Source organism: Loxodonta africana, chromosome 24 (assembly GCF_030014295.1).
Source record: "Loxodonta africana isolate mLoxAfr1 chromosome 24, mLoxAfr1.hap2, whole genome shotgun sequence".
Taxonomy (NCBI): domain Eukaryota; kingdom Metazoa; phylum Chordata; class Mammalia; order Proboscidea; family Elephantidae; genus Loxodonta; species Loxodonta africana.
In genome coordinates this window covers 34,268,352-34,293,587 of record NC_087365.1, presented here as the reverse complement: position 1 = coordinate 34,293,587, position 25,236 = coordinate 34,268,352, and the positions used below count along the sequence as shown (strand labels likewise).

At 55.6% G+C, this 25,236-nt stretch overlaps 2 protein-coding genes across 4 annotated transcripts in view; one reads left to right on the top strand and one right to left on the bottom strand.

The window, feature by feature from the left end:
- TRPC4AP (transient receptor potential cation channel subfamily C member 4 associated protein) overlaps positions 1-1,051 on the top strand; it is an 82,576-nt gene extending 81,525 nt beyond the window's left edge. For all 3 annotated transcript variants that reach the window (XM_064276012.1, XM_064276011.1, XM_010591634.3), the window contains one exon: positions 144-1,051. In XM_064276012.1, coding sequence (XP_064132082.1) covers positions 144-281 — 138 coding nt within the window. In that variant the 3' untranslated portion in view covers positions 282-1,051. The remainder of the gene's footprint in view (positions 1-143) is intronic.
- Positions 1,052-1,062: 11 nt separating this feature from the next.
- Positions 1,063-25,227, bottom strand: MYH7B (myosin heavy chain 7B). Its single transcript, XM_064276013.1, has 40 exons — positions 25,122-25,227; positions 23,708-23,814; positions 23,394-23,537; positions 22,886-23,042; positions 22,526-22,553; positions 21,482-21,578; positions 19,225-19,248; positions 18,965-19,057; positions 18,788-18,851; positions 17,618-17,716; positions 17,332-17,435; positions 17,082-17,220; positions 16,661-16,779; positions 16,419-16,568; positions 16,098-16,268; positions 14,500-14,679; positions 14,278-14,410; positions 14,114-14,190; positions 13,583-13,670; positions 13,261-13,378; positions 10,862-10,985; positions 10,595-10,731; positions 9,601-9,856; positions 8,332-8,574; positions 7,827-8,003; positions 7,587-7,732; positions 6,700-7,264; positions 5,822-5,948; positions 5,613-5,731; positions 5,336-5,532; positions 4,256-4,605; positions 3,933-4,057; positions 3,702-3,817; positions 2,875-3,271; positions 2,674-2,799; positions 2,401-2,571; positions 2,204-2,308; positions 2,028-2,123; positions 1,363-1,500; positions 1,063-1,270 (listed from the first exon to the last, which is right to left on the bottom strand). Exons 1-40 carry the CDS (start codon positions 25,210-25,212, stop codon positions 1,259-1,261), a joined length of 5,910 nt encoding a protein of 1,969 aa, XP_064132083.1. The 5' UTR covers positions 25,213-25,227; the 3' UTR covers positions 1,063-1,258.
- Positions 25,228-25,236: the final 9 nt, after the last annotated feature.

The window sequence follows — 25,236 nt, the reverse complement described above, 5'->3', positions numbered from 1 at the left end:
CAGGGTCCCTCAGGGGCACATGATCTCTGCATGGGCCATATGGCACAGGTGACTCGCTGTCCCCTTGCCAAAGCCCTCCCTGTGGGGTGCAGGGCTCGACCTGGGTCCTCCACGCGCCCCCCAGCCCCTCTCTCTTTGCCCAGAGCTCCTGCATCAGCTTCTCATACTGGAAGGAGACAGTGTCCATCCTGTTGAACCCAGACCGCCAGTCACCCTCTGCCCTTGTCAGCTACATCGAGGAGCCCTACATGGACATAGACAGAGATTTCACTGAGGAGTGACCTTGGCCAGGCCTCGGAAACTGCTGGGCCAGGGCCAGTGCGGGTGAGCGTGGGTACACGTGCCACACGCCCTGCTCTGCTCCCGTCCCTCCCCTGCCTCCCTGCTGCTCTCTGCCTGCCCCAGGTCTTCAGGTACAGGCTTGGTGGGAGGGAGTGTCCTAGAGGCCTGAGGGCCCCAGGTCATTGGGGAACCTCAGTTCCCTCAAGACCCCTGCGATGAGGACAAGGGCCCTTTGCCCACCCTTCCTTCAGAACCCCAGGGCCCTGGCCCATCCCAGAGATGAGGGGGCTTTAAAAACAGCTCTGTCTGAGCTCCTGCCCCTCAGCTGTCAGTCCCAGGGTGAGGAGGGAGATGGGCACCCTCCCCCGATCTGTGAGCCAAGCTTCCCCTGGCCCTGGCCTTTGGACACAGGCGAGCTTCTGAGCCCTGGGCAGGGGGTGGGGGAGAAAGAGAATGCCACTTTCCCCAAGCCTGCCCATCTGTCCCGCCTTCCCACCACCTTCGTTTCCTTTAGCTCCTCTGGTTCTGTTTGCTCATTGGCCGCTGTGTTCACCCCCAGGGGTTTCCCCCCCAGATGTGGGGGGCCCTTCTCTCCAGCCCTTGGGGCACAGGGTGGCTATGCCCTGCCCCAGGGCAGCGTCTCCTGCCTGAGCCCAAACACACAGGAGCCTGGCTGGAGCACACCCTTGGCCCCTCCTTGTGTTGCCAATTTATTAACAGCAAATAAACTGATTAAATGGAGACTATTAAAGAACTTTATTTTAAATGATTGATGTGGACCTGACTTTTTGTCCATGGGACCAGTGTGCCTTTCTCCTGAACCCAAAAGAATAAGAAGGAAGCCAACTGGAGCTGCAGGAGTGGCCTTTATTCTGGGTATGCCAGGACTTGAGGGGGCTGAGGGTCAGCAGAGGGGGATGAAGACGACACAACAGCAGATGTCCCTCTTCAGCACGCAGGAGCTGGGGCTCGGCCATCACTCCTTGTGCTAAGGGGAGAGGAATAGCTAAGTGAGCTGCATAACATGCCCACCCCACCCTCTGTGCTGGGGCAGGGTGCTGCTCCACACCTACCACTCACCTTGGGGCCCAGGGCATCCCGGGTCCGTGCCCGCAGCTTGTTGGCCTGGGTTTCTGCCATGTCTGCCCGCTCCTCTGCATCATCCAACTCGTGCTGGGCCTTGCGATACTTGGCCAGGTTAGTGTTGGCCTGCTGTTCCTGTGGGCACAGCAGCGCCTCAGTTTACCCTTTGGTAACTAAGATGGTCATTCTTGTCCCTACCCATGCCCAGAAGGGGGCTGACTTCTGGCTCTTCAACTCTGCTTCTAACACCGCTGCCTGTGGCCATTCCCCTCCAGCACACAGCTGGAAGGAGGTTGAGACACTCATTCCAGAGATGAGCAGGTGCCAGACCTGGCCCAGTAGAGGACATGTCCTATCGCAGCAAAAGGCAGGCCCATGAGGTCCATTCAGATACACAGAGCCAGGTTTAGTCTCTTGGTTAGAAACATGCCTCTCTTTCCACTGGGGCAGTGGGATCACTGAGTTGGGACCACAGAGCTGCTTCCTTTTAGGGATTCCCTGCCTACACAAAAAATCAATGCTGGGGAAACCACAGCCCAGAGATGGGAGGGGACCGACTGCTGGCCACATGCCCTGGGTTGCTGGAGCCTACAGCTGAAGTTGGGTTACCACTGGAGTGTTGACCAGGACTTGGTCCCAGATACGCAGACCCCACTGCTTACCGCCTCCTCAAACTGTCGCTTGTAGCTCTTGACCTTGCTCTGCAGCTTGTCCACCAGGTCCTGCATGCGAGCCAGGTTTTTCCTGTCCTCTTCACCCTGAGCAGGCAAAGGGGACTCAGGTCTGGCCTTGACTGGCCAGCCCAGGGCCGCCCCTCAAGGTGGACCCCTTCACCTACCTGGTATGCGAGCTCCTTCACCCGGCGCTCATGTTTCCGCACCCCCTTGAGGGCCTCTGCGTGCTTCTTCTGCTCTGCGTCCAGCTCGGCCTCCAGCTCCCGCACCTGCCGGGAGCAGGGGATGGGCCTGATGCCCCAAGCCTGCCCTCACGCTGGCCCGTCCTGCCCAGGGGAGGGGCTGGCAGGGCCACACACACCTTGGCCTCCAGCTTCTGCACCTGTTTCTTCCCACCACGGAGGGCAGCTTGTTCTGCTTCCTCAAGCCGAGCCTGCAGCTCCCGAGCTGTCTGCTCCAGGGTCTTCTTCATGCGCTCCAGGTGTGCACTCGTGTCCTGCTCCTTCTTCAGCTCCTCGGCCATCATGGCTGCCTGTAGGGGGGGAGGAGGTGGTACAGTCGGGAGGGGACCAGTCCCCGTGGAAGTCCTTTTGGGCTCTGCCCCAGGTGCCCCACAGCCCCGGTCCAGCCTCACATCGGTGATGGCCTTTTTGGCCTTCTCCTCGGCCTCCCGCCTCTCCTGGGCAGCCTCCTCCACCTCCCCACTCAGCTGGGCCAAATCCACTTCTAGCTTCTTTTTCTGGTTCAGGAGGCCTGTGTTCTGGGGGAAAGCAGAGCCTCAGAGCTGGCCAGCAGGCCTCCACCCGACGCACCCCTGTGTATCCTGTGTTCCTACCTGCGAATGCAGAAGGTTGAGGCGCTCAGTGGCCTCCAACAGCTCCTGTTCTGCCAGCCGCCGGCTGCGCTCCCCCTGCTCCAGGGCAGCCCGCAGCTCCTCCAGCTCTGCCACCAGCAGCGCAGCCCGGCGCTCCAGGGCCTGTGCCTGCTCCCGGAGCTCGGCCACCAGCCGTTGCTCCTCGTCCCTCCCTGCCTGCTCCTCCTTGAGCTGGGCCTGCAGCAGCCGCGTGGCTGCCTGTGCCTCCATGGCCTGCCGGGTGGCATGGCCCAGCTGCAGCTCCAGATCATTGAGATCACCCTCCATCTTCTTTTTGAGCCGCAGGGCTTCATTGCGGGCCCGCGTCTCTGCATCCAGGGAGGCCTGCAGGGACTCCACCGCCCGCTGGTGGTTGCGCCTGTTGGAGGAAAGGGAGGACTTGGCCTTCAGGAAGGGGGTGGGCACAAGGATGCCTTCTATTACAAATATCCAGAGAATGTCGGAGCCATGAATTCATCTTAGAATAAGTGACCTGTGCCTCCTGGTTTAAAGCCCCTGGTGTTGCCCAGTCAGATCAAGTTCATGGGCAACAAGAATGAAGCTCAAGAGCAGACACACATGGACTGGCTGTACTCCCCCTTGCTGGGCATGTCCTTTAGCCTCTCCAAGGCCACACTCTAAGATGTGGCCAGTAATCCCTAGCTGAAAAAGTACTCAGGGAGGACAAACCAGATGTAGGGGCTCAGCGAGCACTGGCTGCTTTTTTTTCCTTGTAGGTGGTTGGAGTGGGAGGAGCTGTTATCCCGGGAGAAGGGGTGAACCCTTGGCTTTGCCCTGGTCCCCCGTACCTGAGGTTAGTGCACTCCTCATCTTTCTCTGCCAACTTCCGGTCCACTTCAGCCTTGACCTGGGATAGCTCCAGTTGGATCCGGAGAGTCTTGGTCTCCTCCAGCTCCAGGGCCCCCTGGGGACCCAGAATTGGCAATATGGGAGTGGAGGCTGTGAGCATGTGTCAAGGGAAGGGGTAGGACAGGGGATTAGGGGACCAGTGTCTCCCACCCCTGCGGCCAGCCCCTGACCTCAGCCTCCTCCAGTGCAGCCTGGAGCTCGCCCTTCTCCCCTTCCAGTGCCTTCTTGGTTTTCTCCAGCTCCTGAATGCTCTTCCCACTGAGGCTGACCTGGTCTGTGAGATCACTGATCTCCTCTGCAGAGTGGACAGGGCACTGAGGGGCCTGCACCATGGCTCGGGCACAAACCCAGGTCACCTCATTCACACCTAATTCCAGGGTGACCCCACCAACTTCAGGCAAGGTCTTCAAGCCCCTGTGTGACTCTAAGGTGGCTCCAGACACCAGGGGACCCCTGACCCACAGCAGCTCCTTGGCGCTGGGGCAGGCCATACCCTGCAGGTTCTTGTTCTCCCGCTTGAGCGTCTCCAGGGCCTCGAGAGCCTCCTCGTGGCTGTGCCGCAGCCGGAAGAGCTCCGTGCCCAAGCTGCGGGCCTCCCTCTGGGCTGCCTCCAGCTCCCGCTGTGTCTCCTCCTCCTGCCGCCGCCGCTCCTCAAGGGCCCGCTCCAAGTGCCGCTGCTTCTTGTCCAGTGCAGCTGCTGCTGAGGTCGCCCGCTCTAGCTCCAGGGTCACATCCTCCGACTCCGTCTGCAGCCGCAGCTTGGCCTTCTCCAGCGACGAGCATTTGGCGTGCGCAGCCTCTACGCCCTCCTCTGCTTCCTGCAGCCGCAGGGCCAGCTTCTTTCTAGTCACAGGATCAGACAGGGTAGAGACCCCATCAGGGCTCAGGGGAAATCCAATTTGTATCAACATGACCACAGGGCTTCGCAAACTTTTCCTGTCAAGGGCCAGACCCTAAATATTCTAGGCTTTGTACACCATATGGTATCTGTCATATCTACCCGGCTCTGCCAGGACAGTGCCAAATCAGCCACAACACATAAATGAATGAGGGTGGCTGTATTCCAGTAAAACCTATTTACCAAAAAAAAAGTGGTGGCAGGCTAGATTTGGTGGCAGACCAAAGTGTGCCGACCCCTGCACTTTCCAATAGATTCCTCTCGTACAAGGACTGTAGGAAGTGGGCCAGGGGTGGGTGGGAAGGAACTGCACAGACTGAGGAAGGACTGAGGGGCAGAGCCATCTGACTGGGAAAGAGCAATGCCAGGGGGATCACAGTGAACTGTGACTGCGTTGTTTGTGCTTCTGACTTGGGGAGACTCCAAGCACTGAAACGTAAGGAGTTTCCTAGCCCCTCGGACAATTAGGACCATCTCAGGACCATTTTACATTATCCACGTTGTACATGAGAAAGCATAAAAGCTTCTCACTGGCAGAAAACAGGGCATAGGTGGGAGGGTGCAGATTCAAGAGGAAGGAGAGTTTGGTTTCCGACAGAAAGGCCTCCAGGAAGGGGGATGGGGCTCAGAGGTGCAGGCGTCACCTGGCGTGGAGATGGCTGGGCAGACACTCACTTGGCCTCCTCCAGCTCCTCGGTCCTCTGGATGGCGTCAGCCTCATACTTGCTCCTCCACTGGGCCACCTCGGCATTGGCCTTGGACAGCAGCCGCTGCAGCTCGGCCTGGGCCTCGGCCTCCTCCTCATGCTGCTCCCTCAGCAGCTCACAGTCATGCCGCAGAGCCTGCACGGCGTGGGCCAGGGCACTCTTGGCCTGCAGGGACACCAGCAACCTAAACATCGAGCCAGTGGCCCTGCCACCCACCCACTCGATGGTAACCCTGGCGAGCCCACCTTGCTCTCCTCCTCCAGCTGCCTCCGTAGCTCCTCTAGGCTCTGGGTGGCAGAGGTCTTCCCACGGCTCAGCTGGCTAATCAGAGATTCCTTCTCCTCGAGCAGGCGGCTCAGCTCCCCTGCAGGCCAAGGGGCAAAGGGGCAGGTCAGCCAAGCCAGGGGCAACAGCAAGGCCGAGGCATGGCCTGACTGAGTCCCCGGGCCCTCACCATTCTCTGTCTGCAGCCGCCCGCGCTGGGTGCTCGCGTCCACCAGCTGCCGCTGCAGCTCTTCCACCTTGATCTTGGCCTCACTTAGCTGATCCTCGTAAGTCCGGCACAGCTTCTCTGCACTGGCCTGGGACCCAGGGTCAGGCATCAAGAGATGTTTGTGAATCAGAAAGCAGGATGTGGGGCTGTCAGGCAGAGACTAGGACCTGGGGTCAAGAGCTAGAATGCTAGACTTGGGCCCAGGAATCAAAGGGAGATTGGAACTCCAAGTTCAGGGTCAAGGATTCTACTGCTGGGCTTATAGCTTAACAGGTGGGCATCAAGAGTGAGAGGCCTGGAATATCCAAGGCCACTGATTCAGGGGTTAGGATACTAAGGATACTAGAGTCTGAAGTCAGTCCAGGACTGAGAAGAGTGGTCAGAGGTCAGCTGTCAGGAGTAGGTGGTACAGAGGTCAAGGTTGGATACTAGAGGTCAGGACAGGAACAGAATTGGGTAAGGATCATGTTTGGGTCAACAAAGGAATGGGGTCAGATCAGGGGTCAGAATGGGTCAAGAGCTGGGTCAAGAGTCCAAGACTGGATTGAATGCTGGGTCAGAAATGATCTGGAGTCAGGGAATGGGGTTTAGGAGTCAGGGTTTGAGATCGGGACTGGTGTTGGGGCTGGGTACCAGTGTAGCAGGTCAGGATCAGGTACAGGGTCAGGGCTGTGTGGGATCAGGATCAGCACGAGCTAGTCAGGAGTCAGAGGCTGGGGTCAGCTGCTAGGGTCAGAACTGGTTTAGAGTCAGGATGGGCATGGGTCAAAGCTAGGGATCAGGATTGGATCAGTCAGGGCTGATATAGGGTCAGAGGTCAGGGTCAAGGAGGCAGACACCTTGCCACGGGCCAGAGTCTCCACGTTGGCACCCAGATCATCCACCTCCATGCGGAGCTCACTCTTTTCCTTTTCCAGCTTCTGCCGCACACGCTGCAGACTGTCCACCTGCTCACCCAGCTCCGCGGCACTCTCTGCCTGCTTGCGCCGCAGGGCGGCCACAGTGGCCTCGTGCCGCAGCGCGGCCTCCTCCAGTTCCCTCCGCAGCCGCCCCAGCTCTGCCTCGCGCTTGCGGCAGCCCTCACGCTGCCCTGCAGATGCGCCGCCAGCCTCCTCCAGCCGCTCACTCAGCTCTTCCAGCTCCCGGGCTGCTTCTGCTCGCTGCTTCTCCACACGGGCCCGGGCAGCCCGCTCCGCCTCCAACTCCTCTTCCAGCTCCTCTGCCCGAGCCTGTGACGGGCGAATGAGCAGGCAACTGTCCTGTCTGTGGGCCTCTGCCCCTGGTCTCTGTCCCACCCTGGGCCCCACACACACCTGCAGCTCCTTGATCTTCTTCTGCAGCTGGGCCCCAAGGAGCTGCTCGTCCTCCACCCGCAGGTTCAGCTGACTCAATTCAGAGTCCTTCCTTGGGGTGGGAGGGTGAGCATGAGCTCGTGGCCTACCAGGTCCTAACTTCCACCAACCTGCCTGGGGCCCCCAAGGTAAGCGCCCCCCCCCCACAGCCCAAGCACACACCCACCCTGAGGCACTCTGGTCCCCTTGGTCCAGGGAGGGCAGGACACCACCCCTGCACGCTAGTGACCAATCCCACATTGCCCACCCCCCACACTTAGCCTCTGCCGCAATGTGAAACTTGATTAGAGTCCCAAAGAGTGAAAGCCAGGGTGCAGGCTCAGGAGCCCCCTGCCTGGTGAGGAGTTATGTCTACCGCCCACTCCCACACCTACTTCTTGAGCTTCTCCTCCAGCTGCTGCTTGTCCTGGGCCGTGTCTGTCACCGCCTCCTGTGTCAGCTTCAGGTCACCCTCAAGCTTGCGCTTGGCCCGCTCAGCGTCCATGCGCAGCTTCTTCTCCTGCTCCAGGGAGCACTCCAGCTGTGGGGCAGGGTGGGGGGCTCAGCAGGGCCAGGCCAGCCAACGGCCGGTAGGGCGGCCCCACCCCACAGCCCTCTGTGCAGCCCCGACTCACGTCTTCCACTTGCTGCTCCAGCCTGAGCTTGGCCTTCGCCAGCGCGCTCACACGGTCCTCCTCGGCCTGCAGGTCGCCCAGGGCCTGCTGGTGAGCCTCCTGCAAGGCCTTCTTCTCTTTGGTCAGCCGGGCTACCGACTCATCCAGCGTGGCCATCTCCTCTGTCAGGTTCTTCACCTGCGCCAGGGCCAGGGCCATCATGGGGATGTCCCTTCCCACACTCTGGTCTGAGCAGCCACCAGCCTCAAGTCAGCCCCTTACACCTGTGGGACCTTCAACTTCTAGCTGAGGCTAGTTACATCACTGAATCCTCACCCCCACCCCCAACGAGGTGAGTGCTTCTATTTAACCCCATTTGACAGATGAGAAAATTGCGGCCCACATGAGGTGACCTGCTCCAGGCCACACAGCTGGGGCCTGGCAGAGCCTGTAGGGGGACCTGCAGCTGCCTGACCTCAAGACTGGCCCTGGCTCAGGCCTTTCCCACAGCTGGCCCAGCTTATACCTTGTTCTCAGTGGCCTGCTTCTCCTTCTCGGCCTTGGCCAGAGTCAGCTCCAGGTCATCAATGTCCTTCTTGAGCTCTGTGCACTCATCCTCCAGCTTGCGCCGGCGGGCGGCCAGGTCGGCATTCACCTCCTCCTCGTCCTCCAGCCGCTCGTTCATTTCTTTCACCTTTGCCTCCAGCTGCACCTTGGACTTGATCAGCAAGTGGCAACGCTCCTCGGCATCTGCCAGGTTGTCTTGCTCCTGGAGGGGGACACAGAGGATGGGCAGAGTCAAGGCAGGGTCAAGTGACCCTGCAGGAGGGCCCAGGCCAGGCCCTGAGAGGGAAGTTCATTTGTTTGTCCATACTCGGCTGGGATCTGGGGACCAAGAAATGCAATGACCTGCTCTTGGCCTTGAAGGAGCTCAAGTGTGGACGGACAGGCAGTAACTCAGTGGGGTGAGGGCTCTGGCAGAGGCACAGACAGGGCAGAAGTGGCATCATCGGAAGGGAATGTTAGACAGGCTGGGGGCAACCCAGACTGAAGCCCAAGAAAGGGCTCTAGGAGAGAAGCCAACTACCAGTTCTGCCTGAGCTGAGCTAGGCCTGCTGGGGCGTGGGGCTGAGGAGCAGCAGGCGTGCTGAGCCCCTCACGGCCATGGAAGGGCTCCCGACAGCCTTCTCTGGAGGGGCTTGGGTACTCTCTCCCACTGTTTCATCACCACCTGGCTGCATAGTTGTCTCCTGTGAGAGTTGGTGAGTTTTGTGACCACAGGGCCATCTCTGTCTTCCCACCAATGCATCCAGAGCTAGCATGGGGCTTGGCACACAGGTGATACTCAAAAGCATGAGCTGAAAGAAGAAATGGCTCCGTGGACTTGGGGAGGTTCTGAACTCTGGTTATTACTGTTCCCATGACCCTCAATCAGAGAAAGAAGCATGGGTGTGTTTTAGGGATGGCAAGGACAGGAGACTGGGGAGATGGGACTGCCCTCTGCAGCTTTAGCAGGAAGCCAAGGTTGTGTAGGGGATGAGAGCATGAGGAAAGCCATGAGTGGGGAACACGGAAGCATGGAGGCTGCGCAGGGATAGGAACCCACAGGCCTCATCTCCAATGGCAAGAAGCCCCCCATGGCATCTGGAATAGGAAGAATGCTCCAGAGCACACTAAGCCCACCCTGGCTGTGGGTCTGCTCGTGGCATTTCCTCTGCACAGCCTGGGGCAACCTGAGGCACCAGGGCACCAAGGGACACCCTCCTGCCCCTCCCCGCCCCTTTCCCCCACTCACTGCCTGTAGCTGCAGGGCCAGGTCATTCTTTTCCTGGGTGACACTGACATGTGTCTCCTCCAGCTCCTGGCGCTTGGCCTCAGCAGCAGCCAGCGCCCCTCGCAGTCCTCGCAGCTCTGCCCTGAGGGCTGCCAGCTCCTCCTCTACCTGCGCCGAGCGCAGCAGTGGCTTCATCTTGAAAAAGAGCTTCATCCACGACCAGTTCTTGACAGCATTGAAGGCGCGGATGTTCCACTGGATGGTGAACAGGGCATCCCTGGGGAGGGACGATCATGGGTTGCTAAGCAGGCTCAGGGCTGCCACCTTCATAGAACAGCCTAGTGTCCCGAGCACTGCCCAGGCTGGGCACCGCACTAGGCACTCTCGGTGTAGTATCTCACTGAACCCTGAAGTAGGACTCATGCCCCATGTCCTAAGTGAGGTTAGGGAGTGGCCCGAGGTCACACAACTCGGAGATGGTGAGGGTCTGCCTCCAGAGCGGGTGCCCTGAGTGTCCTGGTGGCCTCCTCAAGTGTACTGAAGACACAGGCAGTGATTAGACCCCCAGGCTCTGGGGTCAGACTGCCTGGGCTCACACCCCAGGCCTGGCCCTTGCAGCTGCTATGAATCTCTCTGACTCAGGCCCACCATCTACAGAATGGAGATAATCACAGCACCTACCTCTTGGGACTGTCGTACATAAACTAAGACAATGCAAATAAAGTACCCTGCCCAGAGGCTGGCTCCTAACGAGTACTGGGAAAGCACTGGATGCTGCTGTTACTACTCTGGGCCACGCTCAGGGATGGCCTGGAGTGGAGGGGCAAGTGCTCTCACCCCAATCTTTGAGGCAAGAAAATGGAGCCTGGGGGCTGGGAGAACATAGAACAGAACCTCGCCCCTCAGACACCCCAACCAGCCATGGGGGATAATCAGTCTCACGGGCAGTGTAAAAGGGTTTGGTGAGCCTGGTGGCTCCGGAGCCAGGGATAGTGGCCCCAGCCCACACACACACCTGCCTCCAAGCAGGCGCTGGTACTCCAGGCGCATGAGCAAGCCCCGGCCCCGCGCCTGCAGCAGCGTGAGGACTTTAGCCAGGCGCTGGTCGCGAAGCTCCTCCAGGATCCCTAGCAGCCCAGCCTTGAAGAACACCTGGGGGCGGGCAGTGGGAAGTTGGTCAGGTGTGACCTCAGACCCTGGGATGACCCATGTGGGACCCCCCCACCGCCAGCACAACCCTGTCCAGTGTGGCCCCTCAGACCTAACTGCAGTGTGCCCTGACCTTGGTGTGGCCAAACTGGTACTGGCTGTGGTCAATGTCCAACGAGCCCAGCAGCTTCTCTGTGGCCTTCCTGCTGTCCATGAAGGTGTCATCGGGGATGGCGCTGGGGTTCAGGATGCGGTACCTGCAGGGGGTTGGGGGGGCTGATGAGGAGCGGGCTGGGGTGGGGGGTGACAGGCTTACTGAGAATGGGAAGCCCAGGACTGAGGCGGCAGTATGGAGGTGAGATCATTGCTGGGCTCTCAGAGGCTCCAGAGGACCTCACCTGCACAGGTCAGGGGCCTCACAGCACTGGGGTATTCAGCATATGTTGCTCACAGACTTTGAATTGTGTTTAAATGCATTCAGTAGTCAAGTTCTTTAAGAGGTTGCAGTTTTTACAAAAGGCGTGTAGTACTTTTATTATAAAAAAGGTAGTACGCTATACCAGGCCACAAACTGCAAAAATATTTGTGAGAGAATTCTAACACAAAAGAGCAAGGACTCCCAGCTCTTCCACCTCTAACATGGACTCACGCACACACGTGTGTGGAAAAGGCTGGCTGTGGCCACACTGTGAAGGTAAATCCCTAGAAACACAAAAGCCCCTCCCCCCAGAGGACTGATTAAATAAAGCAGGGTGCAATAGACTATGAGATATTTTATAGTCAAAAAAACTGATGAAGATGCAGATTTATCATGTTCATAAGGAACAATCTCTAAGACAGATTGCTATGTGAAAAGACAAAGCCGCAGAGCCATATATGTGTGTGTGTCTATTAGCCCATGTTTACATGTATTTGTACAGACATACATCTATAAAGGCCTGTGTGGAAGACCATAGTTACCTCTGGAGTAGAGAAAAGAACTATGGATGCATGCAGCCTGACAGAAACCTATAACGGGAAGGGGGAAGGAGCTAACAGCAGTGACTGGGCACTCACTGTGTACCAGGCATTATATGAAGTTTAAAAACAAAAGCCCACTGCCACTGAGTCGATTCCAACTCAGGGTGACCCTATAGGACAGAGTAGAACTGCCCTGTAAGGTTTCCAAGGCTGTAAATCTTTACAGAAGCATACTGCGGCTAGTAGATTCAAACTGGCAATCTTTCAATTAGCAGCCAAGTGCTTAACCACCGCACCACCAGTAGAACTGCCCCATAGGGTTTCCAAGGAACAGCTGGTGGATTCAAACTGCTGACCGTTTGGTTAGCAGCCATAGCTCTTAACCACTGTACCACCAGGGCTCCAGATAAAGTTTAGTCCACACGAATTCTCATTTAACTCCCAAATTGACATTCAGTTCTAACTGCTCCCTTGAGCTCCAGACTAATAAATCCAATCTCCCCCTCGGCTTCTCTTCCAAAATGTCTGCTGGAGACACTTCAAACTTGGCATGTTCAAAGCAGAGCTCAATTCACCATCCACATGTTAGGGGGTGAACCGTACCCCTGAAAAAGGTATGCTGAAGTCCTAACCCCTGGGACCTGTGAATGTGACCTTATTTGGAAACAAGGTCTTTGTAGCTGTAATCAGTTAAGTTGGCACGAAGCCACACCAGAGTAGGGTGGGCTCTAATCCAATACGAGTGGTATCCTTACAAGAAGCGGAGAAAAGACAGAGCCCAACAGACAAAGGGAAAATGGCCGTGTGAAGAGGGAGCCAGAGATTGCAGTTATGCTGCTGCAAGCCAATGAACACCCAGGGCAACCAGAAGCTGGAAGAGATAAGGATCTTCTAGAGCCTTCGGAGAGAGCGTGGCCCTGCTGATAGTCTGATCTCAGACTTCTAGCCTTCAGAATTGAGAGCATAAATTCCTATTGTTATACGCTGCCCAGTCTGTGGTAATTTGTTTGCCCCATATTTCCAAGGCTGTAATCTTTATGGAAGCGGACTGCCACATCTTTCTCCGGCCTCACAGAGCAGCTGGTGGGTTCCAACTTCTGACATTTTGTTTGCAGCCAAGCACTTTAACGACTGTGCCACCAATACACCCTCCTCAAATAAACCCTGCAGTCCTCCCACAGTCTTCATATCTCAGTATATCTAGCACTAACTCCCCAGTTGCTCAGGCCAAAAACCTGGGAGTCACCTTTGTCTTTCCTCTCACTCCATATCTAGCTCACCAGTGAGGCCTGTTGGCTGCACTTCCAATCTTTACCACAAATCTGTTCACATCTCCCCACCCCTCACCTCCCAGTCTAAGCCACCACCATCTCTCACTGGGATGCCTGCCCAGCCTCCTCACCACTTCCCCCTCACTGACTGGAATCTACATCTGTCTGTTTGGCTCCAGAGGGTGTGCCCTTCCTATCACCTCAAGCTGTTGCCTCCACCTGGAGGGGAGAGCAAGAGTGGAGGGGCCTGTCCTAGGCCAAGTTGGCGAAGGAGCCAGGGCTGGGGCAGGGAAGCACTGACCGCTGCCTGAAGTCCGTGTAGAGCAGCCGGTTTGGGAATCCTTGACGGCATATGCGGATCCCCTCCAGGACCCCATTGCAGCGTAGCTGGTGTAGCACCAAGAAGGCATCCATGACCCCTGGACATGGTGGGGGTTAAAGGAGAAGGTTAGAGGTCAAAGGACACACCTGCACATCGTAGGAAAAAAACAGTGCAGACACAGGGTTTACTGTGAGGCTCTGCAGGCCCTGAGGGCGGGGAAGACACAGCTTCCTAGTCTCTGCCCTGTTAACGTCCCTCCAACATTTCCCCGCCCCCCACCAATCCAGCCCTGGGTGACTACCTGGGGTCTTGTTCTCATTGGGGACTATGCAACGGACGAAGTGGGGTTGTGTGGCCCGCAAGTTGGTCATCAGCTTGTTTAGGTTCTCCTGGGAGTGGGAAAGAGTGGAGAGAAGGCACAAAAGGGGCAGAGAAGCAGAATTGGACAGCGCAGTGGGTCAGAACCACTGAGGACTGGTGTGCGAGGTGCCTAACTGAGCTTCTGCAGTTTTCTTCCTTTTACTCTTGCTCCTCATGACTCTTTGCCCTCTTCTGCTTGACTGGGTTCTTATCACCATCACCAAAGTCTTCACTCCCTCACCATATCCATCCCTCCTGGATGGATCCATCCCTTCCCCCCAAGCCCTGCCCAGGCAGCGTGGGGACGGGAAGCAGCACAGACTTGCTGTGATGTTCACGTGGAGAGGAGTTAAACATCACTGCAAGTCTTAACGGCTGCCCGCCCAGGGTGCAGGGGACAGAGCAGGGAGTGAAGGATGGGCTGGAGGTGACAAGGGCGAGGGCCCGCACAGGGGCCCAGGCTGGGCCTCACCTTGTGCAGCTGGGACACCGTCTGGAATGATGCTGCCTTCTTACGCTTCTCTTTCACCCCAGACTTAGGGGGCTCGGCTAGTAGAGACAGGGGGACCAGTCACTCCAGGGACATGACTCTGTGAGCCCCATACCAGAATGCCAATCTTGGCCCTCAGTACTCACTGGAGTAGGAGCCTGCATAGTTCTCATAGAGTGTAGCCAAGAGCCTGTTCTGTGACTTTTGAAAGATGGGGACGACTGTCTCATTCAATGGATCCTTGTTTTTCTCCAGCCAGCCCACGATGCTATATGGCACCTGGCAGGGACAAGATAGGTGCTGAGCCAAGGTGAGAACTAGGGGAAGGGAGCAGAGTGGTCAATAGCTAGGTTCCAATAGGCACCTACCACACCCGCGTAATGGACCACCTCGAAGTGAGCCTGGTACTTGCGCTTCTTGTCAGGCCGTGGCTGCTGGAAATTGGGTGACTTCCCGGCATGGTTGTCATACAGCTTGGCCCGGAAGCTTGCGTCTGAGGCCTTGGGGAACATGCATTCCTCCTCCAGGATGGAAAGGATGCCCAGTGGCTGGGGACGGGGACAAGCTTGAAGGGCGTGCGGAAGTCACGAGGCCTCCATCAAGCCAGCCCATCCCAGTGGAGTTTGACCTCCATTCCTCAAACCCCTGCCCTCTGGGAGCCTTTCCAGACCCCCCACCTCAGCCATCACCCCAGAAGAACGAAGACCCGGGAACCCCGTCTTCTAGGAGAGAAGGAAGGTTTGCGGCTTGGCTCCCTATTCCTTTCTGCACAATTCACAGCACTGAGTTGCCCTCTTGGCTCATAAGAAACGGGGCATCTCAGGGCTCATTCTCACCCCTACACTCATGGTCCCACACAGAAATACGTGGTGCAGGCAGAAAAAAAGAAAAGGAACTGAGGCCAAATCTTGGCATCTCCCTTATTAGCAGTGGGGCCTTTAGATCTCTCTAAGCCTCAATTTCCTAAACCGCCAAAATGGGAAAATGAATACCTTCAATGCCGAAGTCTTATAACAGCAAAAAATTGTCAACCACCTAAATGGTCAACCCTAGGAAGTTACAGGAACGCATCGCATGCAAACCATCTGCTGCCTGAGCTACCCTGCCTTCCTCAACAATATCCGGAACATGTTTTCAAAGAAAAAGTAGGATATGAGATGCATCTGTGTCTACAAAAGGAAAACGAATGCCCAGGATCAAGGACTTGGAGAAAATTAACGAAAATGCCGAGGAGCCCTGGTAGCACAGTGGTTAAGTGCTCGACTGCTAACTGAAAGGTTGGTGGTTGGAACTCACCAGCCGCTCAATGGGAGAAAGATGTGGCAGTCTACTTGCGTAAAGATTACAGCCTTGGAAACCCCATGGGGCAGTTCCACTCTTTCCTATAGGGTCACTATGCATTGGAATCGGCCTGAGGGCAATGGGTTAACCAAAATGCTGAGATACGAACTGTGGTAGAATTGGCATAAACTTTTTTTTTTTTCCCTTTACTTCAGATTTTCCAAATTTTCTTTCTTCCATTGTTTGTATAAGAAGAAAATATATTTAACGTTTTTCATAATCAAATAACCAAATGTATCCTGCCCTGCTCCTCAGGCATTCTGTGGACACAATGAAATCGTGGCTGCAAAAGTGTCTGTGACCTGCAAAACTGTGCTCACCCAGGAGGGGTGCTATAGCAGTCCTGGGGCACAAACCCACACACTTGCAATGCTCACACACTCACCAACACTCAGTCTCCAACACACCTCTTCACGCACATGCACAGGTACCCCTCATGGACACATTGTCACATCCACTCACACACACAAATTTTGTTCACTACACAATGGCACACTCAACATGCACCTTCACACATGCTTGCTCACATACAGCACACACTCATTCCCCTTCACTTACTACCCACACCTCCGTGTATATGCCTATACATTCCCCCTCCTGGCAGTGACCTTGCCCCAAGCCCCACCTTCTCGATGAGGTCGATGCAGGGCTGCAGGTCGAGGCCGAAGTCGATGAAGACCCAGTCGATGCCCTCCCGCTTGTACTCCTCCTGCTCCAGCACGAACATGTGCTGGTTGAAGAACTGCTGCAGCTTCTCGTTGGTGAAGTTGATACACAGCTGTTCAAAGCTGTTAAACTGCAATAAGGAGGTGTGGGCTCAGCAGCCTTGCAGATGGGGAAAGGGAGGCCCGACAAGGAATACATGTGTGAGTCCACCAGGGCCCCCAGCCACCCTGGGTCCTCCACCTTGGAAAGAACAAGACCTGGGCTTGTGGGCTTCTTTCACCTCAAAGATCTCGAAACCAGCAATGTCCAGGACCCCGATGAAGAACTGCCGGGGCAGCTTTGTGTCCAGCGTCTGGTTGATCCTTGACACCAGCCACCGGAACAGCCGGTCATAGGTGGCCTTGGCCAGGGCCCCCACAGCAAACACCACCTGGAGGCACAGGGAGGCTGGGCTGTACCTCCAGCAAGGAGGGAACCCTTTCCTGTTGTCCCTGTGTTGGGCCTGGCCTGCAAGCAGCTCACCTGCTCCACACTCTGGCCCTTGGTGACATATTCATTCCCCACTCGAACCCGGGGATGCAGAAGGCCTTTGAGGAGGTCCCCACTGCTGACGCCCATCAGGTAGGCAGCCTTATCAGCACCTGGCAGGGCACACAGGTAGGGTAGAGAAGGAGGAGACCAAGAACATGGGTGCCTGGTGCCTGGGGGCTCTACTGGCCTCAGCCTGGGGTTAGAAGGTAGAGCTTGAGAGGGGTCAAGTTCAAGGCCAGCAAATTATAAGCATCAGGAGGCTGAGGGTCTGGAGTTGAAGAATCAGGGGTTACAATCAGGGCGAGGTAAAACTGAGGTCAAAGACTGTGGATAAGGGTTAGGGCTCATGGTCATGGACAGGACACTGGGATAAAAGTCAAGGTGACAGCCAAGGCAGGCCAGGGTCCCTCACTCTCAGTGCCGTCAGCCTCAGCCTGCTCCTCCCGTTGCTTCTGCTTGAACTTCATGTTGCCGAAGTGCAGGAGGGCACCCACAATCTTATAGCAGGCACACTTCTCATCCGTGCTGAAGCCCAGGATGTCCATGGCATGCTGTGGCAAGGGGTTCCAAGAAGTCAGGCCACCTCCAGCCCACCCCAGCCAGCTTCACTTGTCCCCACACTGAGGTGGCCTCGCTCTGCCCCCTCCCAGCACAGCCCGTACATCAGTGGCAATAAGCTCCTGCCCATCATCCATGTTATCCACCGTGATGACGCCCTGGCTGCAGAAGTGGTAGTCGTAGGGGTTCATAGACAGAAGCAGCATGTCTGGGGACACAGGGTGGAGAAGGGACAGTCAGGCTGTGTTCAGCCAGTTTTTCTTCTCCCCTGATGCCAAGATGATGGTTCCTGGGAGGCCCGGCCCAGCAGGGGAGTCTGAGGCCCTCCCAGGACTTCTGCTGGAGCCTGAGTTTCTCATCTCCCCACCCCATCCATCCGCAGTCTCTTACCCTGCAGCTCTGGCTTCTTCCCCGAGAGGATCTGGTAGTAGACATGGTAGCCACGCTCACCAGGCAGCTGGAAGATCACCCGTGACTTCTCCAGGAGATCTGGGAGAAGGACAGTTGCTGGTCTACAATTCCCTTCCAGAGTGGATCGCCCCAGTAGAGGTGAGGGGCAGCGGTATGTAGCGGTGCTGTGTCAGTACACATACCAGTATGTGTTGGGAAGAGCGTTATGCCATTGGTGTGTCCTTGTGTGGGAATGTGTCTGTGTGTTACAGTGTGTGTCAGTGTGTGGATATACGTATTAGTGTGTGTGTGTGTGTACTGGTGAATGTATATCTCTGGCCAGATGCATCACTGTGTGTCTGTGTGTGGGTGTCTACGTGTGTAGGTTTTGCTTGTTCATTCATCCATCTATGTTTTCATTCCTTCATCCACAAAATGTGCCCCTTCCTTGAGAGCACTGCTGGTACGGGTCAGTCAGGGCATGCGCGTGGGCTGGAGCCTCTGTGTATGTAGGTCAGGTGTGAATGATGACGTTTCACTACCCTGTCACCATATGGCAGGGCTCATCTGGCAAGATCTATCTGGCCGTGCATCCCAAGGTGGGGAGTGGCCAGTGAGGGTATCTCTCTGTGGGTGCCGTCCACTTTGGTGTAGCCTTGGCATCTGGAAATTGTGCAGCTGGGCTGGTCAGGCAGGGTGGGCAACAATACCAGAAAAGTGTTTAGGGAAGGCTTCCTGGAGTAGGGGGCCTGGAAGGATGGGGAAACTATGTGTAAAGTAGGGCCAGAGGCCAGGCCTGCTCTACCTGGGGCCAGAGAAACAACTGGAGTTGGGGTAAGGGCCCAACCATGAGGGCCTTGCTGGGTCTCCACCTTAAGGGAGATGGGATCTAGAGCGTTTCAAGCAGGAATGGGAGGTGGTCAGACTAGTATCTAGAAAAAGATCACTCTGGCTTGGAGGAAGGTCAAGCAGAGAAGTGGAGGCTGGGAGTCCACGAGAAGGCTAGGACAATGTTCCAGGTGAGAGGTGAGGTGGCCTAAGCCAGGCGGTGGTCAGAGGATGGAGAGAAGCCCCCAGAAAAGGTGGCCAAAAGGACTCAATAACGAATGGACTCAGACCTAGCCCTCTGTGCCCCCTTCCCCACCCTCTTCCACCTTCTCCCAGACTCACAGCTGTCAATATCAGCAGATGCCAACTTCCCAGAGGGACCAAAGTGAATGCGGATGAACTTGCCCTGTGTGCAGAGGGACAGCCCTCAGCCGTGGGGCCCAGCTGAAGGCTCCCACCACCTTGCACCCTGCCCGTTCCATCACCCCCACCTCTCCCACGGCCACTGTGACAACTCACAAAGCGGGAGGAGTTGTCATTCCGAAGGGTCTTGGCATTACCAAAAGCCTCCATGGCGGGGTTAGCCTCGATGATTTGATCCTCTAGGGTGCCCTGGGGGGGCAGTGAGGGGTCAGCCAGCCCTGGTGCTCACTGACCATGAGAGCACCCCATGAGCCCTGGTATCACTCCATCTGAGACAACCTCTGCTTGTGAAGGTGAGAGGGGGTCCCAGGGCCTCATAATTTTGCTGGCTGTACTCACAATGGCCCCATACTTACCCCAGTCTTTGTTGCCAGAAATTGCTGGGGGAAGAAGGAAGACAAAGTTAGAGGGTTTGAGGCCTCCTAGGGTGGAGGTGGGGGTGGGATGACTGCGGTTAGCAGGACAGTGAAGGTTAGTCACCCCAACGTGTAGCCCTTCCCCCTCCCCCCACAGCCTTACCCTCTTGGGCTGTTAGGAGGAGAAATGCTAGAAAGTGGGAGCAAGCATGGCCCTGGTCAGGGGCATGAGGCAGGGGCTAAGTGCTGAGGTCTCCTACTCACAGCACTTACCCTTCCGCAATTCTGTCTCTGACCTCTTTAGCATCCCTTCATTTTCCATACTCCATGAAGTGGCCCCTGCCCCAAGCCCTAAGAGCTTCCTGACAAAAATCTACAGAATTCAGCTCAAATGCCCCCTCCCCTAAGAAGGCTTCCCTGATGTTCTGAGGCTAGAAGAGCCCTCTTTCCACTCTGAATCTTCCTACCCCTAATCTCCCTCTACCATAACACACTTCTCCTTTCTATTGTGATTATATGCATATTTATTGTACCATTGTACACCTACTATTATTCAAAATGGCCCCGCCAGGTGCATATTACTGACCCTGACTTGAAAGTGAGGGAACTAAGAGTCAGAGCAGGGAAGTGATTTGCTTAAAGTTACACAGTAAGTCAGTGGCAGCGGGGGCGCTGAGCCCAGGCTTCCTGCCTTCTGGGATACATATGGCTCTTCATATATCTCATGGAGAGCAACTTATTGAACTGAGGGGGATCTACCCTCTCTCACCCCTTAACCTCATCCTTTATCCTCCCTCCATTTCATTTTCCTTCTCTTTTCTACCCTGGATCCCAGTAGCCTAGGGGGAATGAGAGAGAAAGGAAGAAATGGATTCCAGACATGCCACCAGGGGAACTTGTGGTCATTCACCCAACTCCAAGGAGCCCAGGACTTATAAATCCACCCAGGGATATTGCTGGGGGAGGGTGGCAGGAGGAAAATGGCAGGAGCCCGCTCCTCCAAAGCCCACCCCCCCCCCACACACAGTGCTTTTGAACAGGGCTCTTTCTGGCCCATTTGGCCAGATTTAGGGTAGGATGGGGGTGTTGATAAAGCTTTTAAGATCCAGCATCCATGGCACCTGTGGGCTAGCCTGTTCCTCCATTTCCCTTGCCTGACCCTCTCCCCTGGAACTCCACAATCCAGGGCTCCTCCCTTCTGCCCTGGTGACCCCTGCCACCAGCCCTTTCTAGCTGTGTCCCTTCCAGCTCTGGGCTCTCCCTGCCATCTATTCCTGTCACTGGACCAAGCCCCAACTTTCTGCAATGTCACTGGAGACATTTGGGGGTTTTGGAAAATGGAGTGGGAAGGGGAAGAAGGAAAGAGTATCAAAAAGTCAACAGCAAAAACAAAAACAAAAAAGACAAAAACAGCAACCACAATGACAAAAAATCAAAACTGAAATGAAAATCAAAAACCGAGAGAATCAAATGGGGAAAAAAAAAGGAGAGAGAGAGAAAAGAAAAGAAAAAAGAAAAAATGCCCCAAAATAAAGCAAGGCTCAACAGACCCAGGAGTAGGGGCTGTGAAGGAATTGTCCTAAGGCATCTGGGAAGAAAAGGCAGCCCATTTGGGGCTCAATGCGGGGGAGGGGGACAGAAGAGGGGCATCCAGGGAGCTCTAAACAGCCAACCCTCGGGCTAGAAATACAATGTCAGGCCTTGAAGACAAAAACGAAAAAACCTGGTCCCCCCGTTGTTTCTGAAACATCTAAAACCACAAAGAAATCACGGGACAAGAAGCATGCCCCGCCCCCCATCCCTGGCTGTTGAGAATGCTGATTTCCCGTGGCTCTGGTTAAACTGTGTAAACCTGCTTGCTCTGATTGGCAGCATGTAACCGTGTCTTTGGTACATGAAAAGCAAGAAAAAAAAACACTTCTTAGTAAAAGCGGCCTATTCGGTGAACTTTTTCATATGAAGAGGAAAATTACACAGTTTAGGAAGAGTGAGGTGGTCCCACCCTTCTGTGTACAAGTGAGAACGCTGCAGCAGGCCCAGAGCAGGGTCATGCCACGTGTCATGGGTGGTCACAGCCTCTCTGGTCAAGCCTTGCTCAGGCCAGAGTCTCCCACAAGGGTGGGAGGCTCAGGCAGGGCTGGGGACTCTAGGAAGTCAAATTTTTAAAAAGAGGAAAAAAATAAAAAAAGGATGGGAAGAAAGAAAAGAAAAACAGTGAGAAGGAGCAGGGAGCAGTGCCCGCATGGGCGAGTCTTACGGCCTTCTTGCCCGGCCCATCTCCCAGGGCAGCGACGATGGCAAAGTACTGAATGACCCGCTTGGTGTTAACCGTCTTACCGGCCCCCGACTCTCCGCTTGGATGACACAAACATGAGTCACCAGTGCTCATCTGGCCACTCTAATTCCCCATCTCCAATGCCCCACCCCTCAAACAAGAGCTCCTTGTCCTTTCCCCCTCCCACCCCCACAGCTCCCAACTCAAGGAACCCAACTCAAAAACCCCACAAGATGGATCAGCCCTCAGGGGTGCTTGGTTGTTTGTGACCACCCCTGTGAGGGGGAGACCCTGTAACTGAGCACTGACTAGGTGCCAGGCCCTGAGCCAAGTGCTGTATCAGTTCATTTAACCCTGGAAAAAGCCCTGTAACGCAGGCTCCGCTATCATCCCCATTTAATGAACATGGAAATGGGACTTAGAGAAGTTATATGACTGTCCCTACTGAGTGCCAGGCACATATATTAACTCCATGACTCCTTGTAACTCTGCATGGTAGATAGACAGGTAGGATGGTTCCATTTTTACTGATGAGGCTCGGGGGCCCATGGGCACACAGCAGGAAGTCGAAGTATGACAACTTGAACCCAGGTCTGATTGGCTTCAAAGCCCTTGCTCTTAACCACCAGGCTGTGTTGGACATGTGTATACACACACACTCATACACAATGTCCGTATTGGCTTGGTTGGACATAAACCTAACATGTAAAAATTCTACTGCCTTCCCATGGGGGCAAAGAGATGATCGTTACCCTGATTCAGAAATAAGGAGATGGTGAGAAAGATGAGTCAAAGTTAGAACTCTCAAGGGATTGAGGTGAGAGGAGACTCTGGGCGTGGGGAGAAGGGGTATGGGGGCTGGAGATCACTTTGGTGTTTGGACCAACTTTCCTTACCCACCACCTAAAAGGTATCTGCCCAGAAAAATGCTCAGGCCTAATTTAGCTTCAGCCGATACACTGGTTCCACCCCCTTCCTGCTAGATGGCCAGCATTTCCCACCCCATCCCCAGGGCCCCACACTCACGTGATCAGCATGGACTGGTTCTCTCGGTCTAGAGGAAAAGAGAGGAGAGAGAGAAGTAAGCCAAAGTGAGGGACTAGCCACAGGTGGAACACCATGGGTAACCATGGCACTGAGGCCGCCCTTCCACCCTCTAGGTTCAAAAATGAGAAGGACCAGGTGGGACTGGACAGGAGGCCAGTTCCCACCCAGAGAGACAGAAGGGCTATTCTAGAGTGTCCAGGAGCATGAAAAGGAGGGCCAAGTCCTCCCCACCCACCATACCCTTGGCAGTGCAAGTGAAAGGAAGGGGGTCCTTTAGAGGTCTCTCTGGAGGAGGGGTAAGGGTCTTAGTTATGGGACAGGGGTCGAGGCAGTCCTTACTGCGCAGCATGTCGTTGTAGGCGTTATCTGCCACAGCATATATGTGGGGGGGGGCCTCCGAGCGGCGCTTGCCCTTGTAAGCAGCAACCACTGGGGCCGTGTAGACCGGGAGCCATTTGTAGGGGTTGATGGTGACACAGAAAAGACCCGAATACGTCTGAGGAGACAGTGAATAGTCAGGCTATCAGGGGGTCAATTTCCTATCCCAAGTTCCCAACCCTCAGAATTCGGTGACCCCTGGGATATTCCCCAAGGAGCCATTTAACATGCAACACCACTCCCTCTGTGGCTGTCCTGGTCCTGGTCCCGCCCCAGCCCTTACACCAGGCCCCAGCTCCGCCCCAGCCATTGGCCCCACCTCCTCAGTGCTGTAGCTGAGCCTCTAGCCCTGCCTCTGCCACTACATTTGGGTCCCTACACCCTACTGCCATACCTCCAGCCCCACTTCTAGCCCCATTCCCTCTCAGAGCCCCGCCCCACTGGAGGCCCTTCCTGGGTTGCGGCTCACGTAGATCATCCAGCGTGCGTAGCGCTGGCGCAGGTTGTGCAGCACTGATGCCTCATTGAGGTGCGTCATCATGGCCAGGTCTTCGAGCAGGTCGAAGCGGGGTGGGTTCATGGGCTGAATCTCGGCTTCACGCACCATCAGCACCTGGCAGGGAGGCCATGTCATACTGGTGGTTGGGGTGGGTCCGAGTGACATCAGCCTCCCACCCCACATACTCCCAGACACCCTTCACTCAGAGCTGGACCCTGCTGACCAGGAGGTGCACCCCCGCCCCGGGGCAGAGGGGCTAATTCCGGGTAAAGGGGGAACCGAACCTTCAGGTCTTTGGTCTCCACGGTCACTTTGCCCCCAGTAATCTCAGACTTGACCTCGGCCTCCACATAGGCATCCTGTTCATCTGGCACCCAGACCCGCTTCTTTCCTGGGTCGGGGGAGATGGGTGGTATTGGAGTTTTGAGAGGGGCTGAGGCACTTCCATGTGTTGGGGGCCCAGCTCAGGTTCCCAAGCTGTGTCTGTAGGTTAGTACCCCTACCAGAGACCCACTGCCAGTACTCAGAAGTCCCACTGAATAAACCTCCAGATCCAGGCTCTGGGAAAGCTGGGGTCCTGAGAAAGGTCCTCAAACTAGTCCCTCATTTCACGGTTAGGGTAACAGGACCACATTGATCCCTGCTTCAGCCATACTTGCTGTGTGACCTCAGAAAATCTCTCATTCTCTCTGGGCTTGTCTCCTCAAATGCAAACATTACAAGGACCTCATGAATTACCATATAGAGTGACCCCCAAATGTCATGCACATGATTCTAAGGGGGCTTCTGCTTCCCACCTTTCACTGAAGACTCAAACCCAGGCCTCCTCCCTCTGTGTCCTGTGCTCCTTTTCACCTGACCAGCTGGCCCCATAGCTTTCAGGAACTCATATTTCATGGTGGTTAAAAGCATGGACTCGGGCTATAGATCACCAGGTTCTATTCCTTGCTCTGCCACTTATTAGCTAAGTGCCTTGGTCAGGACCAGCTACATCATTTGCAGACCTTAGCCAGTGCAAATTGAAAATGCTGGTTCCCTTGTTTAAAAAATTATGGAAATTTTCAAGATGACAACAGCAGAGCATTCAGTCGAGCTCAAGGCCTTCGGAGCGTGAAGTCTGGTGCAATTGCAGAGGCCGCAGCACCACGAAGCCAGACCTGGCCACGGCCCCCACCGCCCCAGGTTGTTGCCAGGGTTAAGTGAGATGATGCCTGGAAAGTCATCTGCTTCGGGCCTGGCACACAATAAGCACTGGATACACATTACCTATTGTTATTATTGTCCTATGAGCAAACCTGTTCATAAATAGTATAGTCTTTGACTGTGGAAAGTGCTAAAAATAACCCCAGCACAGGTTTTGTGAACACATGGAGACAGCCAGCACACATACCAATCACCCTGCTCTTAGAGGGCTCAGGCTCCAGCCTGAGTCAGTTCTCACCCACTGAAGCCCCAGGGAGCAGGTGGTATTATCCCTATTTTTCAGAGGAGCAAATCGAGGCTTGCTCACAGACACACAGTGATGTACAAAGAGCCCCTGGGATTTCAGCCTCAGGGCCCCAGACTGTGGGGACAAGATCCAGGGTCAAAGATGTCACGCCAGAGTGTCCCTTCAACCCTGAGCTCAGTGCCACCCCTCTTGGTCTAAGTCCATATAGGCTTCTCTGGCTTGCTCCCCCCACCTCAGCCTTCACTTACCATCCCCTGCAACAGTGTGCACCTTCATCATCTCCTGGTAGTTGTGGCGGAGGTAGCGGGCTGCCTCCCCAAGTTCACTCATGTCCATCATGGCAGTGGCACTGAGAGCTGGAGT

Bases quoted from the DNA above. Each gene is read 5' to 3' on its own strand.
- MYH7B (XM_064276013.1), bottom strand. From the start codon at position 25,212: ATGATGGACATGAGTGAACTTGGGGAGGCAGCCCGCTACCTCCGCCAC. The intron at 17,717-18,787 runs GTGAGTCTGGGA...TCCTTCTCCCAG, and splicing joins ATCTGCTGATATTGACAGCT to ATCTCCTGGAGAAGTCACGG. The intron at 3,272-3,701 runs GTACGGGGGACC...TTCCTCCAACAG, and splicing joins GAGGAGTGCACTAACCTCAG to GCGCAACCACCAGCGGGCGG.